Below are 17086 nucleotides of genomic sequence, written 5' to 3'. Positions count from 1 at the left end.
GGTGGGTTTGAATGTCTCCAGAGAAGGAGACTCCACCACCTCCCTGGGCAGCCTCTTCCAGGGCTCTGTCACCCTCAAAGTGAAGAAGTTCCTCCTCATGTTGAGATGGAACTTCTTATGTTCAAGTCTGTGCCCATTTCCTCTTGTCTTGATGTCCTTGCACACTTCACATTCTGTTCTCTCCCTTTCTTACCTCCTGCAAAGGTGTTTCTTATTTCCCTTTCCCCACTCTGAGGGTATTTATTTCCTGGGAGAGAAAAGATGGTTAAAACACTCCTTTTGTTCAGTGCAGTGTGAGAACTGGCCTTTGGGCCCCAAGTTTGCACCAAAGAAAAAGACGGGCAGACAAAGCTGCAGAGCTGAATCTGGGGTTGTTTGGGATAAATTCAGGAGCGGGGTCGTGGACACGAGCTGCCAGCAACGAGTTTCATCACAGCATCTGCCAAAGCAACTGGCGTTTTCCCCAGCATCGTATTTAGCATTTCTGCTCAGAAATGAGCCATTCTTCTCTAGCCATGTCACTGTAACGTCAATATACTGTACAAAAACATCTGAGAGATACTGGAGGCAAACATAACCCTTACAAATAACATTATTTTTCCCAGTGCCAGGCAGAAGGGGACAGAGTGACAACAGCCGCCCTTTTCCCAGCGTGCCAGGATCTAAGCAAGATCACTCTGGCTCTGCTCATCTGTTACTCCTTTGATAAAACGTGTGAGGAATAATTATATCCAGTTTTTAAACCAATTTGACATCCTCATATGAAAAGCACTATGGTAATGGCAAATATTTTTATTTTTAGAATGCTGAATCTCTGGAGATGTGCAAGAGTGCCAACAACAATAAAAATAGAAAATCTGATAAAAAAAACGTAGCCAAAAGCAACACAGACCAATAAATAAATAAATCTGTAAAAAATTTGGTGTGGAAATAACATAATCTCCGTGCAGCATGCAAAGGCACACATCTTTGCATGGAGCAGCCCAAGGAGTGGTTACTGAAATCTCCAGAATCATCCAAATGTTTTTCAAGTTGCTCCGAGTTTTGCAAACATTCTCCCTCTAATTTAAGCTATTGTTTTTCCAAGAGAATTTGAATTTAAAACATGGTTTTCTTAGCTAAATATAAGTCCATTGTGCACAAACAATGACAATCTCTTTTAAAAACAATTCTTATTGTACACGCCAAGGGTTATACAATCTCCACTGGTGTGAATCCTTCTGCCTGGTTTCACTCAGTGAAAAGACTGTTCTGACAATCTAGAAAATGAGATAAGGGTCAGATTTGAAAACCTCTGGCTTTTATTCTAGATCTTATTCGAATTCTTGCAGAAATAGAGGCTAAAAGTTAGGGGAGGGGTGGGGGGGAGCAGGAGCTTGAGAATAGATTTAAAACTTTTGGAGAATATGCTGTTTTTTTTATTATTATTATTATTACTAAACCCCCTTTTTTGGGGGTGCAGAGATTTCTGCAGAGAGCGAAACAAGCCTTGGTTAGAAGCACAGGGAGCCTGTGCTCGTGCATAAGAAATGTAGATTGAACCATATTAGCAAAGGAACTAGAAATGGGTTGGTCTGGTTCCAAGATGCAGCCTCAAACTGCTTTCACATTTGTTTTCAGCAACCAGAAGCCATCACAGCTGCCAAAAGAAGCAGTTCAACATTTCCTCCACCACTGGGCTTTCATCCCTGCCCCCGCACGTCTCCTCTCTCGTGTCAGCACCAGCATCCGCACCAGCACATGGGAAGCAGCTTTCCCACTCTCTCCTCACACCCCAGCTGCTCCAGGCCCATGGCAGGGTTTGGGGCCCAGCCCATGGCAGGGTTTGGGGCCCAGCTCTGCGCCCTCACAGCCCCACTATGAGATGGGACCCCATTCTGTTCTGGTGACGGGGATGCCCCGACGGTTTACGTAGGGAGCAAAATGCTACCCTATGTCATAGAATCAATCATAGAATCACAGAATTGTCTGGGTTGGAAGGGGCCTTTAAAATAATCGAGTCCAACCATCAACCTAACTCTGATAAAAACCATCACTAAACCCTGTCTCTAAGCTCCATGTCAACCCGGCTTTTGAATCCCTCCAGGGATGGTGCCTCAGCCACTGCCCTGGGCAGCCCATTCCAAGGATTAATAACCCTTTCAGTGTAAAAATTTTTCCTACTCACCAATCTGAACCTCCCCTGGGGCAATTTGAGACCATTTCCTCTTGTCCCATCACCTGTTTCTTGGGAGAAGAGACCGACCCCCCCTGGCTACACCCTCCTTTCAGGGAGTTGGAGAGAGCAATAAGGTCTCCCCTCAGCCCCCTTTTCTCCAGGCTCCTAGTTCCCTCAGCCTCTCCTCACAAGACTTGTTCTCCAGACCCCTCACCAGCTCTGTTGCCCTTCTCTGGACGCGCTCCAGCCCCTTAATGTCTTTTTTTTGGTAAGGGTCTCCTCCCTTCCCCTCCCGAGGATACCCAACATTCTGTTGGCTTTTTTTGGTGGTGTTGCACGCTGGGCTGAGGAGCGTGAACTGCCAGGGATGACGTCAAAGCCTCTTTTCTATTTTGTGAGTGCCACATCCAAGTTCAGCATAATTTAAACACACTTGATATTCATTTTCTCCAGTTGCATTACCTTACATTTATCTAGACTAAAGCTCACCCACCAACTTTATTTGCACTCGCTCGCTTTTTTTGAGGCCCTCCTGGAGTTCCTCAGCTCTGGCACAATGTTTGGTGACCCAAAAGGACTTGAACTTTTGTTTCTGGTGATCATATTGCCTCTTGTTTGGAGGAAGCCAGCAGATCTGTGTTCTTCTAGGAATGTTTGTGCTCATATACAATGTTCCCCATGATCTTGCTTAACTTATCTGGCTTTTTTCCCTGGGCTAAAGCTCCTCTGGCCACCTAGAAGCTGATAGATATATTACTGTTTGGTTTTAGAGGAGGACTATTCTGATGAATACTTTTATATTACTCACTAACATGTGCTTTTAATAGCAAGTGGTAACAAAGGTTCCAACATCCTACACTTAGAGAGGCGGATGGTTACACACTGTGCTAGCTAATCCCAAAATTTATAACGTGTCCAGCTCAATAACACGGTTCAAAGTGCCCTCTTAATTGACCACAAGATTTTGAGCATTTTCCTATACCTCCTCTCATCTTCCCGTTTCTTAGAAAACTTGTGTGAGACTAAAGCACTCTGGTAATGAAAGTTCCTGGAAAAGATTCTTCAGTGTTTGGATGTTTGCAAAAATCTGGAAGTAAATTTACGCTGGAAGATTTGAAAACCATTCGTGTAGGAGCCATGTCCCAAAAGACACATGATCTGGCGGCTCCCTCCCAGTACTGTCAGCTGGGTCACCCTCCAGACATTGTGTTCCACCTCTTCATCAGCTGATAGTCATGATGGTCAAAGTAATAACACTTGGTGCTTAGACAGCAACTCTGCACAAATTCTGCTTCAGACATATTTTTTGGAGGGGAAACGGAGCCTTAGAAAAGTGACACATCCATAAATCTTCTGAATCTTGTCCTTATTTCACAGGACTGCACCAAAGCTGGATTTTCCTAAAGCCAGTTCCCACTCAGCACGTCCTCAGTGATGCTGGCGAGGAAATTGGGATCAGTTCACAACCTGGGCCCCAGTGCTTTGGGAAGGGGTGGGAATCTAGAGACCTGGCCTGATTTCCCATCCTCATGATGGTTCCCGTGGCCTCTAAAAACCTGGGGGGGGGAGCTCACGTGTGTGCTGTGACTGGAAGCCATGGTGGGAAAGCAGCTGGGCAGATGAAGCCTTTTTGGTGGCTGTGGCCTCTACGTGATGAGCCATGAGCTGTGAGTGCCTTCTGCCTGCCAGGAGTGTACGGAAGATAGGAAAAATCTGCATCCTTAGGTCCCTGGCAGGGGGATTAGCTGTGGTGCCACTCTCCATTAATGTCCCTGGCTCCCCCGTGGCGTGATGGAGTACCTGTCTCAGAAGTCTTCTGCCTGCACCAGGCAGGCTCACCTCCTCCCACTGCTGCCTAAAGCTGCTCCTGCCCCTTGCAGACCTCTTTTGAGAAGTTTTTTCAATGATGAATGCTCTAGCTATGTTTTCTGTAGTTTAATTTACATCTGTTTTATATTATTTGCAGTTTTGCTTTATCTGGGTCATTCCCTCCCCACTGCTCTTCCCTTTTTCTTCCCTCCCCGTTCTCCTTGATAACTGAGAGTCGATTGTAGCTCGTGTACAGTTACATGCTGTCATCCCAACAGACCTCACAGCCGCCAGCTGTCTTAAAAATATGCTAGTTTTTCCTATAGAAGCCGTTCTTTCTTCGTTCCCTCTGTCTGGCTCGCCCCACAGAAGGATACCGAGTCCTCCTCAGCCTTCCCAAGTCTGTCGCCAGCCATAAATTGACTTTTCCATGTTTGGAGAAACTGCCGTGTCCCAACCCAATGCTAACCCACATTCCAGAGGGCCATTAAGACTAACAACATGCATAAACCAGCAGATCAAATGTATCCTGGAGGATCCATATGTGAGCTTGTCTTTTGGAATAACCCACAGCTGCCTGAAAACTGGGGAAGGGGGGGGGGAAATGTGTTTATTTTCCTGAAGAGGAGCGTCCCATCAGCTTCAGCTGAAGGGGCCCGACTGCAGGACACAATAGGAGAGGGAGAACAACCGAGCATGGAGTTGGAGCCAATTGAAAATGCAAAGAAACTAGACAGGCAGAACGGCATTATTCAAAGTGGAATTAGAGCAGAGCGTGGGGGTGACTGTATCTCGCTGCAAACACTACTCTGATGACTGTAAAGCAGAAGAATCTCGTTTTAGCAAAGAGCCAAGGGGAGAGCACATAAAGCAGGCGGCGGGGAGATAAAGCGGGGAGCGAGCGAGGGAGCGTGGCTGATGGAGGCACCCGCTCGGTGCCCGGCTGGAGGAATGTCATGGTTTCGGTTGTGATTGGCTGGGGAATGGAGGAGTCAGTTTTCACGGGGGCTGATCAAAAAGTTCCCTTTTGCTTTCCAAAGTTGCTGTCTGAGCGGAGGCATCAGGAAGAGGAGGCCGGTCGCTCTAACGTTCCTCAGGGAAGCGACTTAAATGAAATGAGAAGGCTTCGCCCTCCAAGGAGATACAGCCAAGAGCAGACGCCGAGAAGCTGTGTTCCTCCTTCTCTCCCCCAACTCCTGCTGGAGTTGAAGAGCTCTCATTTCTGGCATGCGTCTCATCTCTCAGGATACGATGTCACAGTATTCTACTAACTTTCTCTTGCTCCCCATACCAGAGTATCCCGTATTAGACTGCGTGCCCAACAAAATCATCAAGCTGGTGGTACTGGGCGGCAGCAGCGTTGGCAAGACAGGTAAGCCCCCAGGTGGACTTCTGGGCTTTTTTCCTCCAGCTGTACTTAGGAGCTCATTTGCAGCTCAGATGGACCCAAGGCTGTGAACACCATTAACTGTTGCAGCTTGAACATTTTAAATGATGGTGTTTTTTTGGTTTTGCTTTTGTTTTGAAGTGCACTGAGTAATTGGTGAGGCAGATTTGCTGTAGCTCTGGGTGAGCAGCCACCATGAGGTGGCAGTTGAGAGGAGAGGGCACTGTGTCGGGAGCTGTGAACTCACTGATGATTCTACCTGCTCTTGTGCAAATTATTTAACTGTGTCTACATTTCCACACCCCAAAAATGGGACTAGTGGTTTTTATTCTCCTCTTGTAAATGTTTTATGCTCTGTAGAAAAATAGCAGTGTACAAGATGCATCTTCCTGTATTATTCTCCAAAGGAGAAGAGAAGAGGGTAAAGCTTTTGAATGTATGGTTCATTATTTCAGAATTAAAGTCAGATCTGTTTCACTCCATCTGAGGTTCCACAGCACTCAGTAAAGTGTTTGATTGTTTTGGATTTGAAGCAGCCACATTTTCATATTATTTTTAAGTAGTTTGTTGAAGATAGCTGCACAGACTTTCATTTAAGAGCACTAAAGAGGTGACCCAGTATCCATCCAAAAAAATATTGCTCCAAATGAAACCTGTGATAGAGTTTTTTGCAGAATAAACCCTTTTGTTTAACTATTAACTAAATGACTTTGCAAATGATTAAGAATCTGCCGAGATGAAAGCACTACAAGAATATGTTACTGTTGCCATGACAGGATTTTAAGTGTTATAAAGTGATCCAAAAAAGGAAAATACTCTAATCCAAGAGCGTGAGAAAGCACTGCAGGTGAAGGTGAATAAGAAGGCCCCGGGCACTGCAGCGTGTCCCGTGTGTGCAGAGCACATGCCATTTGTTTGCTGGATGTGATTAGATTTCACTAATGGGTTTCATGAGGTGGGCTGAGGATTTCTAAGGCTGGGAAGAACCATTACATCCATCAGCCTCACTTTATAAATGATGCAGAGGCCTTAAATTTGCTATTGGGATTAATTTCAGTTTACTGGCTTGTTGCTGTTTTTCTAAATTATTACAAACCAAAGGTCAGATTGTTTTACCAGCAATCACAACAAACAAACCTCCGTATCCTACATTGAGTAGCCAGACTGAATCTAAAGGATCATTTCCAACACACGTTGCTAAAAACTCTGCATTAGGTATCACAGCCTGGCCCAGAGTCTCTTTCTGTGAGTGCTGAGAGAAGGGTTTGCAGAATAATATGTGAGCCATTCAAAGCTTAACTTGGTTTCATATTATACTAACTCTTCCAGTAAGGTATTACATGTGTTCTGCACAGACTGATTTTGCTTCACATTAAGGACCCATATTTTTTTCATTGTTTTACAGCCCTGGTTGTGCGCTTTCTCACGAAGAGATTTATTGGAGACTATGAAGCCAACACTGGTGAGTCTGCTTTTCTCCTACAGCTAGCTTGAAAAGAAATCTACTCTATTTTGCGACTGGTGCATATTACAGGAAAGCCAAGCAGTGTTAGATGTCCATAAGCTGCATATTTTCAGTTAATAGCCTCAAGCTATGAAAGCAATAAATCAAAAGCTCATTATTTATGATCCTTTTAGCTGGGTGGGGTTTTTTTTTCCAGCTTGATGGAAAAGGATCAGAGTACAAGGTTTGCTTGGGGATATACCTATACTAAAATGCAGACTCAAGGAACAACTTGCATATGGACTAAACCGCGGAAACCCAACGCTGCTCTCTCTGTTACCCCAGGGAAGCCAGAGGAATTCCAAAGTGCGTAAAAGGCAGTTCAGAACTTTTCCAGTGTACTCCCTTTTCTCAGTGGCTTTTATGACAAGGAAAACTTCCAAATCAAAGTCTTATTTCCATAAGATAAGCAAAGTGGCCTTGCAAACTGCTTCTGCTGCATTTCGTGTTTAATCCTGACACCTCAGAGGATGTGTTCGTGTGAGCTGTTTAAACCACAGCCCCTGTTCCAAGAAAGTGCCAACCGTATTGCCAGTGCTGTAGAAAGCACCTCCGTGCACCGTGCTCATACCTACCAGCACATCCCACACGTAGGCCATCTCGCAGCTTTTGGATGAAGGAGGACAGGATTCAAAGCAGTGATCGCTTCGCTTCGGAGATGTGTGCTGAGTATCCAACAATGAGTTAGGAAAAGAGATGGCAGCACAAGACAGCTTTGATCTTTGCCTGTCTGATGAAATACAATCCGAAAGGTCCTCCTCGCATCTCCCTCTCCCTGACCCCAAGTAACCTTGATGGTTGGCTGCGCTATTTCTCTTTCTTTTCCTTCATCTCTTCTATGGGAGGCTGTACATCACGTTGGACTTCTGAGCTTTGCAATGGATCGCTGCCAGAGACATTGCTGAGAACCACATGCTTTTCTCATTAAGCTACCAGCCCAACAGCCATGCTGTAGAAGAAACAAATACGCCAGAAATAAGAACCAGGTGGCAGTGTATTCGTGATCATTCGACCATGCTTCTCCTTCGGTTGGGTCAGTGTCTGGAAGGACCTGCTCTTTTTTTCTGCAATGTGTTACTGGGTAGGAATAATATGTCGTCTGCTCTTGGTTTCAGGGCTGCACTATCTTCCCATTAAACAGTAACATCTTTTTCAGCTCAAAATCTGATGTGATTTCAAAAATAAAAATATCCCAGAAGGGCTGTATCCCCTCACTCCGTCAGTATTAAAACACAGAATGATAATGTTGGATTCAGACACAGCAAATTTTACCATACTAAGTTTCCTTGTATTTCGAATGTTTCTATGAGCTCAGACTCTTTTCCACTGGAATAAAAACACCTGTTTCCTTGAACCAAAGGTGATTTTGAGAAGTGATGGTGTTATTGTCACTAACTGACTTCCCTGTTAAACTGAATTTCTTAGTCTTCTAGAGGTGGGATTTCTCTATGTTTGAGATGAAGAGCATTGTTTCAGATGCAGCAGTGACAATTGTATTTGGACGAGACTGAAAGGTTCTACACAACAGCTGTGGATATAGCATTTCTTCACATGTCCATGTGACTTGTATTAAGTTCTAAAGTAAAATGATGATGACATCAATCTCTGAACCTGTCCTTGTCACAGCCACAGCTAGTTCAGAAGATCAAAACCTCAGTTTTTATTGTCACTTAACCGACACTCCAGTAACAGAGTTCAAGCCCAGAATAGTGATGGTTTTATTACAGCTGCATCACTCCTAGATGGTTTGAACTGTCATTTGGCCTTGAATATGTGTCATTCAGATTAACTGAAAGTCTGATTCAAAGTGATCAGTCTTTGGGGATTCTGACCAAACTCTGACTGCTAAGACCACACAAATCCCAAAGAGCACCCAGGTGGTTTGTATACAGTCACTTACTCTGTCTCCAAAATGAGAATACTTTCCTTTTTTAAAAACTTCCAGAAAAATGCAATAGGAAACAGCTCATTATGTTTACAGGCCACACCTGGATATCTTGGTCTGAGATTAAAAAAATATATGCAGTCCACATTTTAAAAGGCCAATGGTGTGGATGGAAAACTTGAATGGGATTTATGTGCCCACTTTGACTATTTGGTTCAATACACCACCTTTCCCAGATTCCATCCTGGGTTTACACTCAAGTCCTTTGACCACATAGCAAATACAAAACCACTTTTACTTAAGTAAACAGCCCCACAACCGCTCTGGGGCCTCTCACTTTTCTATAAGCAGCTATATATTATAAGCCTCAAAAATCTGCATTTCAACAGTTCCATTTGGCCTTTATGTACTCTTTCTTCTTTGTTACAGTCACTGACTCTAATGATGTTATTTTTCCACCAGGTGCTTTGTATTCAAGAAAATTCACCATAGAGGGGGAACAGATCTCCCTGCAGGTGCAGGACACTCCCTTTGTATCATTGGAGGTAAAACATCTGCTCAGTGCATCCGTACTCTACTGTCTCTTGTATGTTGTCAGCACTTCCATCTGTAAGTAACTCCCCTGAGCAGGAACACACCTGGGCTCAAACCCAAGCACAGACTAACAGGGGTACCTTAAACCCTGCCAAAATGAGCCTTTGAAGAAGTTAAATCAGGCTCCTTTAAGAGTAAGTCCGAATTGAAACAAACCTATTTCAAACGTGTTACTGCATCCCGAGCCTAAACAGCAGTAAAATGATAGTCTGGCTGACTCCTGCCAACTCCTTGATTGTTTTATTTCCTGCCAAATGGTTTCTGTCCCTGCACGGCAGAAAACTCACCTGCCTGGAGGCCCAGCTGGCTCAGCTTAGACCTTTCCACACACCCAGAGTCTCTCTTCTCTGGAAAGGTGTTTCTTTCCAAGGGGACAGGCCTCCCAGCAGTTGTCATTTCCAGCTTTCTGATGCTTTCCTTACTTTTTTATTTTATTTTATTTACTCCTTATTTTTAAGGTGTTAGCATTTATCTACACCCCTCTTTCTATCAGTGTTTTAGATATTCTGGATTTAATATTTGACTAGGAACCTGTTCCTAGAAATATTTTTCCAAGCAGGATCTAAAATTTAGATGCCTTTTTTTTGAAGATCTGCTTCACGTGCAGAACAAGAGGCTGAAAATAGCGTCAAAGCAGCAGGAAATGCAATGAAATTTGGTTTTATGCGAATGGTGGGAATCTCATGAGAGTAATAATCCCTATAGAATTGCTGAGATTTCGTGTTAAAATTAGGTATCCCCTTGTCACCATCAAACCTAAACTTCTAGGTTTGGCCTTAACCTTAGTCTAAACTCTGACTTGGCCAAATATGTGTCTGGATGGGAACATGGGAACACCACCTTCTCTCACCCTCCTTCAGGCAACCCCTGGATAGCTTTATATACCTCATTTTGTCTGCAAAGCCCCCTGTGTGCCTGGGTTCATTTCTGTGCTGTAGAACTGCTCCATCCTGAGCTTAGAGAAGGGGATAAGCAAAGCTCCCACAGCCTCAGCTTCCAGTTCCATTTCCTCTGTTGACTGGAAGTAGATTTGGGCAGAAAGCTTTGACAAAGTTCCACACTCTCTGCTGCTGCTGCTGGGGGTGCGCAGAGCAGTGGAGAGACCCCTTATTTTCTCTGGACACTAAAAAGCAAACAAAAGCTGCTGTGGAAGTCCTCCAAATACTCAAGTGGGACTTAATAGCACAAAGGCCCTCTGCCAGCTTGCTTAGAGAGGGCCTGCAAAGAGAAGCTGTGGGTGGTGATTAGGCACAATCGGGGGCTGCCTGATAAACACTGAACAAAGGGAATTCCCTCTCTGCTCTATCCCATGGAGAAAGGAGGGAGAGAAAGAATTTCATTCCCTCTTACACACCAGGTATGTTTATTTTCCAGTTTCCCTGTTTTAATTAAGACTGTGCCCTAAACTTCTGTGACTGTAGCCACAGCTCCCCAAAATTTAGTAATGCCGACAGCTAAGGTTTCTTAGTCTGAAAGGATTTTAATTAGTGAGGAAGGAGTTTCATTTTCTTTGTCCCAGTCAAAGATCTGCACTGTTTCAACAGCTCCCATAGACACACTTATCTTAGCCTGTGTCTCTGTTTGCATCAAATGATGTATCTGAAACCATTTGAAGGGACTCGTCCTGAACAGGGCTTGTTAAGACTTAGAATAGGCTGGATTTTCTATTAAAATCCTTAAGGAAGAGAGTTTCTTGCACTGTGCAGATCAAGTACAGTGTTTCGGGAGGAAGTCATGTGGAATCACTCAGGATTCTAGCCACAGCGGAAATGTTAATGTTTAAGAGAGAAACAGAAGCAAACAGATAACTGGTTTTGTTAGATGATTCATTGCTGCTTGCTTTATACATGGCAAATGACTGTGTGTTTCAAAATTCATTCTGGAGCAGAGATTTCCATTTAAAAAGTAGCCCATTAGCCTTTGATTTTCCTGAATAAAGCATTCCGTTGGGGATTATCCATCCATCTCCCTACTGGGTGGGCCTAGCTGGAGTAACTGAGAATTTCTGCTCATTAGGGCTCTTTGAACGTACACCTTCTCCAAAAACATTTTCAAACGCTTGCCAGAGCAATTAGTTCTTTTTCCCCCATGAAAGGAGTTTGCTGGTGAAAAGAGGCTAGCAGGAGATGAAGGGTGGCTAATTATCTTCAGATTGGATACAACCCAGACACCAACAGTGCAAATTGCCCTTCTTCCCACAGTCTGCCCTGGCCTGGCTTTAGTTCACTCTCATTAACCTTTTAAAAAAGGCTACTGGTGAGGATCCCTCTTCATTCCATGTGCAACTCGGTTGGGATGTGGGGTTTGAGGGTTTTGGGGAGGGAGTGATAAGAGCAGCGTTAAACAGTTTCACTGCTAAGAGGATTCAGCGTTCCTGTGAGCTGGCAAGGCCAAAGAAAGACTAGATGTGATGAGGCAGTGCCTCTGTGGGCAATACTGAAGTATTTACAAAGAGCAGATAGTTAGCAGAATTCCTGTTGGAAGTTGTAAGCCCAATTTATTCTCTGAGCCTTCAGAAATCCTGCTTCCTCCTTCTCACGGCAGAGCCTTGTCGGTAGCCTTTTCTGTACAGCCTGATCTACCATAAAAGAACTGATCAGTTTTACCCATTCTTTTCCAGCTCTGCTCCCTGAAGTCAGGGTTTGTAATTTGTATTTAGGTGTCTAAATAAAAGTGATCTGTTTTGGGAGACTGCTGAGCACACACAAATTCAATTAAAATGAATGTGAACGGCAGATTTATATTCTAAAGATAAATAGATAATGGAGCGTATGTTCTATTATTCTTACTGAACTTGATGAAGATTTCTTGAATAGAATTTAGCAATAATAATAGAAGTTTAGTCTAAACTCTGACTTGGCCAAATGTATGTCTGCATTCAGACATCTGTATTCATGATGTGGACCAACTCCCAAAATACACAAGAGCCTCTAATTTCTACCAACTTCATCAAGAGCTGAATACTGAATATGCTTAGTGCCTTGTTGGATATGAAAGAAATTATAAAGCTCCAGAAAGCCTGTAACATTGACAGGAATGGCAGTCCTTACAAACCAAGCACACTGGCAATAGCTGCAGCAGTGATCTCCCTATCTGCTTGGGTTACACGCCAGTGTGGCTCACAAAGAGCAGAGGATTAGCTGAAAATAGTGAGCTGATCTCTTTTCAAGCCCCACACTGTTGCATTCAGTTTTATATTCCCAGTGCCAGTGACTGTTACGGCTGTCTGAGGAGGAGTGGTGATGGACTGAACAAATGTGTGACCAGCAAAACAGTAATGTCAACCCGTTGCTGCTCTACAAGCGAGCAATGAGATTTCACCTCATTTTCAGTTCCATTGCTTATTTATAACAAATTGCTTTTTCGAAATAACTTTGCCTTTGACTATCTGGAGACCTCTGCGGCAGGAAAACCTGTCAGGCTCCACCAAACACAGTTAGTGAGAGCCCCCATCCATGGAGACATTGAATACAGAATTGGAAAAAATCCTATAAAAACACTTTTGGGCACAATTGTTCACTTGCAGTAGTGCCTGCTAAATTATGTAACGGTCTTACCGTGCCCATCACAATTTCATTCCCAATCAAAGTGCGTGTTTCTGACACATTGGTTTAGCACAATAGAATACAGAACAAACTTTTCAATATCAGTATTTTGGTTGTTCTCTTATTTCCCACCGATTTGCTCTGACCCCTCTCCACTCTACGTTCTTCTTACCTGGAATCTGTTACTGTCACAGTGGAAATTTCTCCTGTCCCTGGTGCATTCCCCGGCTGTCAGAGGGGTTTCTGGCTGTTACATTGAGAAACAGCCACGGATTAAAACAAAGCTCCGAGTAGCTGTGTGTATTTTAGCAGTGCTGTATGACTGTTTGCTCTGCCTGCTCCCTCCTCGCAGTCTTTCTAATCTCACACCTCTTGGTTTTGACGGCAGGATGACACCGACAGCATATGCTGCCAAGAGCAGATAAACCGTTCAATCTACTGGGCAGATGGCTTCGTTTTTGTTTACTCCATCACAGACTACGAGAGCTACCGAGTCATCCGTCCCCTGCACCAGCACATCCGCAAGATTCACCCCAACGCCAACATCCCCCTGCTTCTGATGGCCAACAAAGGAGACCTCCTGCGAGCCAGGCAGGTGTCCTCCAAAGAAGGACTCCAGCTGGCCAGTGAACTGGGAGGTACTTACTATGAAGTCTCAGCCCGGGAGAACTGTGAGGGAGTGCACGAAGCCTTCCAGCAGCTTTGCCAGGAGGTCAGCAGGATGATCGGGAGCTGCAACGGAGAGAAACGGAGAGGCCTCCACCTCGTCCGACCCAAGTCTCCAAATATGCAGGACTTAAAGAGACGTTTGAAACAGGCTCTGACTTCCAAAGGGAAATCTGCCACGACGCTTTGATGGCACCGACAGAAATCGTTTTTCACAGCCCTGAAAAAAAAAAACCAAAAGGCAACAAAATAAACTGGCAATAAGGGGTGTCGCTGAAATTCAGCCATCAGGTTGCGTGAGAGGCTCTTTCATTTTGTCTTTACATCTTCCTTAAAAATCCTGTGCTCATTCAGCAAAGGAACTTGCAGAGTTTGCTCTTTGGGGCAAGGATTTAGAAACTGTGATTTTAGAAATAGATTGTCCCAAATGATTTTCTTTTTGAAAGGGACACAGTCATATATTTTAGGCTTAAAATGTAGATTTTTATTAATAAAAATAATTAAATCCTACTTTTAAGAAAAGCAACTTGTCTTGGGAACAGTTGTGTTCCCAAACACAGGCAATGAGCTGCAGCAAGACAGGAGGAGATTTACGTGAACTTTTCTGAGCAAGCAGAATTTAACAGATTTGCTTAGGCACAGGACTGGAAAATAAAGGCAGAAAGTAAATGACAAGCATAAACAGTAAAAAGTAGTAATTGAAAGTTTTTAAACTGCAGTTTAGAAAGTATTCTTAGCAACTTGGGGAAAGATTTGTTCATGTGCAAGCTTTAACCTTACAGTGTCTCTTTAAAGGGAGATTTTTTTCAGATTATTTTTCTTTAAAAGCATATTGGCTACTTCTGAAAGTGATTATATGGGCAAAATACATACTTGTAGCAGCACTTTGTAGTCAGTTTCTCAATACTTCGAATTTTTCTGCAGGTTTCCTACATGGCAATGAGAGAGGGACAAATAGAGCAACATCATTTAAAACCTCCAAAAAATGGACTGTATTAAGCAAGGAGGTGACCTAAAACTATTTAACTTTTTTTTCCCCAAACTAGTTAGATTTCAAGTTCAAGATGCTGTTTCAATGTAACAAGGCCTTCACATAAAATATATTTAATTCATTAGATTTCTTTTTTTGAAGAAGAAAATGTTTTATGCCTGAAATTTATGGCTGCGGGAATTCATCGTTTTGTTATTTGCCGTAAGTCCAGACTTTACTCAATACCTCGCAATGCATCCCAATCACCAGTCTATCAATAATATTTCACTGGCAGCATCTCACTGCACCGTGTCTCAGCACGTACAAAGGGATTTGAGGCTGTATCCTGTGAGCTGGCTCGTTTTATGGGAGTAATAACAGCAACGCGAAGCATCCATCATTCTATGGCTCAGCAAAAGAGGAAAGAAACTGGGTTGGACCACGTAGAAGTCATGATGCAACAATCTTTTCTTTAAACAGACCACATGAGCAAGTCACAGGACCATGAAATGAAGTAAAGCTCAATGATTTACACTCAGGAACACAGAAGGCAAAACCCTGGTCTGCTGGATACAGAAAACACTCCCAGCTGTGGTTTCAGCTGGCAATGCTGAGCTAAATCAACCTTCTCCTCATTATGAGCAGCAAAAATGTAAATTGAGTCTGATGTGTATTTATGTAGCTCAGGGCTTGAAAACGTATTTTATCTTTTTCTTGTCCCTATGTTAGACAACTCTAGTCATGATTTTCCTTATCACCTGGATTTGCCTATCTACAGTTCACTTTCTGTTTTATTTATTGTTTTCCACAGCTGGTCATCTGACAATGGCTTGTGCTCTGATTAATTTAAAATTCTTTTATTCACACAAAAGAACTGCACCTTTTTATAAAATGAGTTTCAAGGGGTAGTAGGAGGGGAAAAGGAAATTTAGATCATCCAAACAGGGACTCAACCAATATCAGAGGATTTCTACTTCAGCTTATGATTAATTAAAGATTTGATGTTTGAGCAGTGTCATTATTCATTGCGGGCACTTTGGTATGGTGTTTCTTAACACAGAATTTCAATATTTTATATTACTAATAGTATAGCTCAAATATCAAATGTATAGATTCAATAACATGAAATAGAGCAAAAAGTTTGTGAGACACACAAACTGCAAATTGTTTACATTGGAAAAATGATCACCAATTTTGAATAGCAATTAAATATTTTGCTATCCCAGTACTGTATATAACAAGGGCTAAAATTGCTGAAGACACTTTGCTGACAACATTTGTTTTCCTAAGATCCTAAGACAATTAGGTGTGCCAGCTTATTAAATTCCTTTGTAACTTACTCTCTCAGCTCCAATCCTTTCGTATTTGGGAAGAAAGTTCAACAAATCTCAAACCTGTCGATGTTCTGTTTTCAATAGTGATTAATAAAAACATGCAAGGTCTTTCCTGAGTAGTGTACAAAATGTGTCATTTACATCTCATGTCTTTAAATGTTCCTTGGTTACACTAGACTAAATATATACTTTTTTCCCTTCTTATAACCAAATACACCCTGCTTTGGATGTATACACAACTATTCCTACTTTTGTGCTCCTACATAAGTAAGTATTTCTGCCACATTCCTGCGGCACTGGTGGGGGGGAAAAAGTCTACATTTTAGCTAAGGCCAAAAAATATTGAAACATTTAAGTCTTCTAAATACTAACATGTGGCAAACATTTATTCTGCTACAGAAACTTGAGTATAGTATTTCCTTTGTTCATTGACCAGCAATACAAATCCTGTAATAGCTTTGATACTGGTTTTAAGCCAGGACATACCATCTACAGAAGACAATAGAGCTCAGCATTTTTATTAGCAGTGAAGCACTTACCCACCAGAACACTCCAGAGTCCCACTGAAGCCCAGCGAGGCTGAGGCAGGAGAATGGGAGCACGAAAAGCAGGAAGAAGAGAATTAAATGCCTAAAAATAATCCTGTAAAATATCAAAGATTAGTCATGTAGAACCTGATCCCGAATTAGAATCTTTAGGCTGCCAGGGAAAATAATGTATTCTACTGAAGGTTTAAAATCATAGAATCATAGAATGGTTAAGAGTTGGAAGGGACCTTAAAGCCCCCCCAGTGCCACCCCCTGCCCTGGGTTGCACCCACCAGACCAGGTTGCTCCAAGCCCCCTCCAACCTGGCCTTGAACCCCTCCAGGGATGGGGCAGCCACAGCTTCTCTGGGCAACCTGGGCCAGGCTCTCACCACCCTCACAGCAAAGAATTTCTTCCTGAGATCTCATAACAATCTCCCCTCTTTCAGTTCAAAACCATTATGCCTTGTCCTATTACTCCACTCCCTGATAATGAAGCCTCCAGAGAGAAGGCACTTGACATAAAGTCAAGAGAGGAAAGGGAAAAGAGATCTGAGAGTGAGAGGGATTTTTGGATACCAAGGCAAATTCTCTTCTCAGTTATACTGGTGAAGTCCAGATTAACTCCATCGGAAGCAATAGCAACAAGCTGTACAATTCACTTTTTTCCATCCCTCTTCATTCTCCTGAGTGGTTTAAATCTTGTGC

General features: G+C 43.1%; 1 protein-coding gene across 1 annotated transcript; it reads left to right on the top strand.

Annotated features, from left to right (window-relative positions):
- The first annotated feature begins 4651 nt into the window (after positions 1–4651).
- LOC106895442 (ras-like protein family member 11A-like) lies at positions 4652–15960 on the top strand. Its single transcript, XM_014954867.1, has 4 exons — positions 4652–5339; positions 6760–6816; positions 9206–9288; positions 13271–15960. The coding sequence occupies exons 1-4, from the start codon at positions 5195–5197 to the stop codon at positions 13736–13738; spliced, it is 753 nt and encodes a 250-aa protein (XP_014810353.1). The 5' UTR covers positions 4652–5194; the 3' UTR covers positions 13739–15960.
- Positions 15961–17086: the final 1126 nt, after the last annotated feature.

The sequence above is a fragment of the Calidris pugnax genome, unplaced genomic scaffold (genome assembly GCF_001431845.1).
Source record: "Calidris pugnax isolate Ruff unplaced genomic scaffold, ASM143184v1 scaffold38, whole genome shotgun sequence".
Classification (NCBI taxonomy): domain Eukaryota; kingdom Metazoa; phylum Chordata; class Aves; order Charadriiformes; family Scolopacidae; genus Calidris; species Calidris pugnax.
Note: the sequence above shows the minus strand (reverse complement) of the source record. Positions and strands in the feature narration are given on the sequence as shown.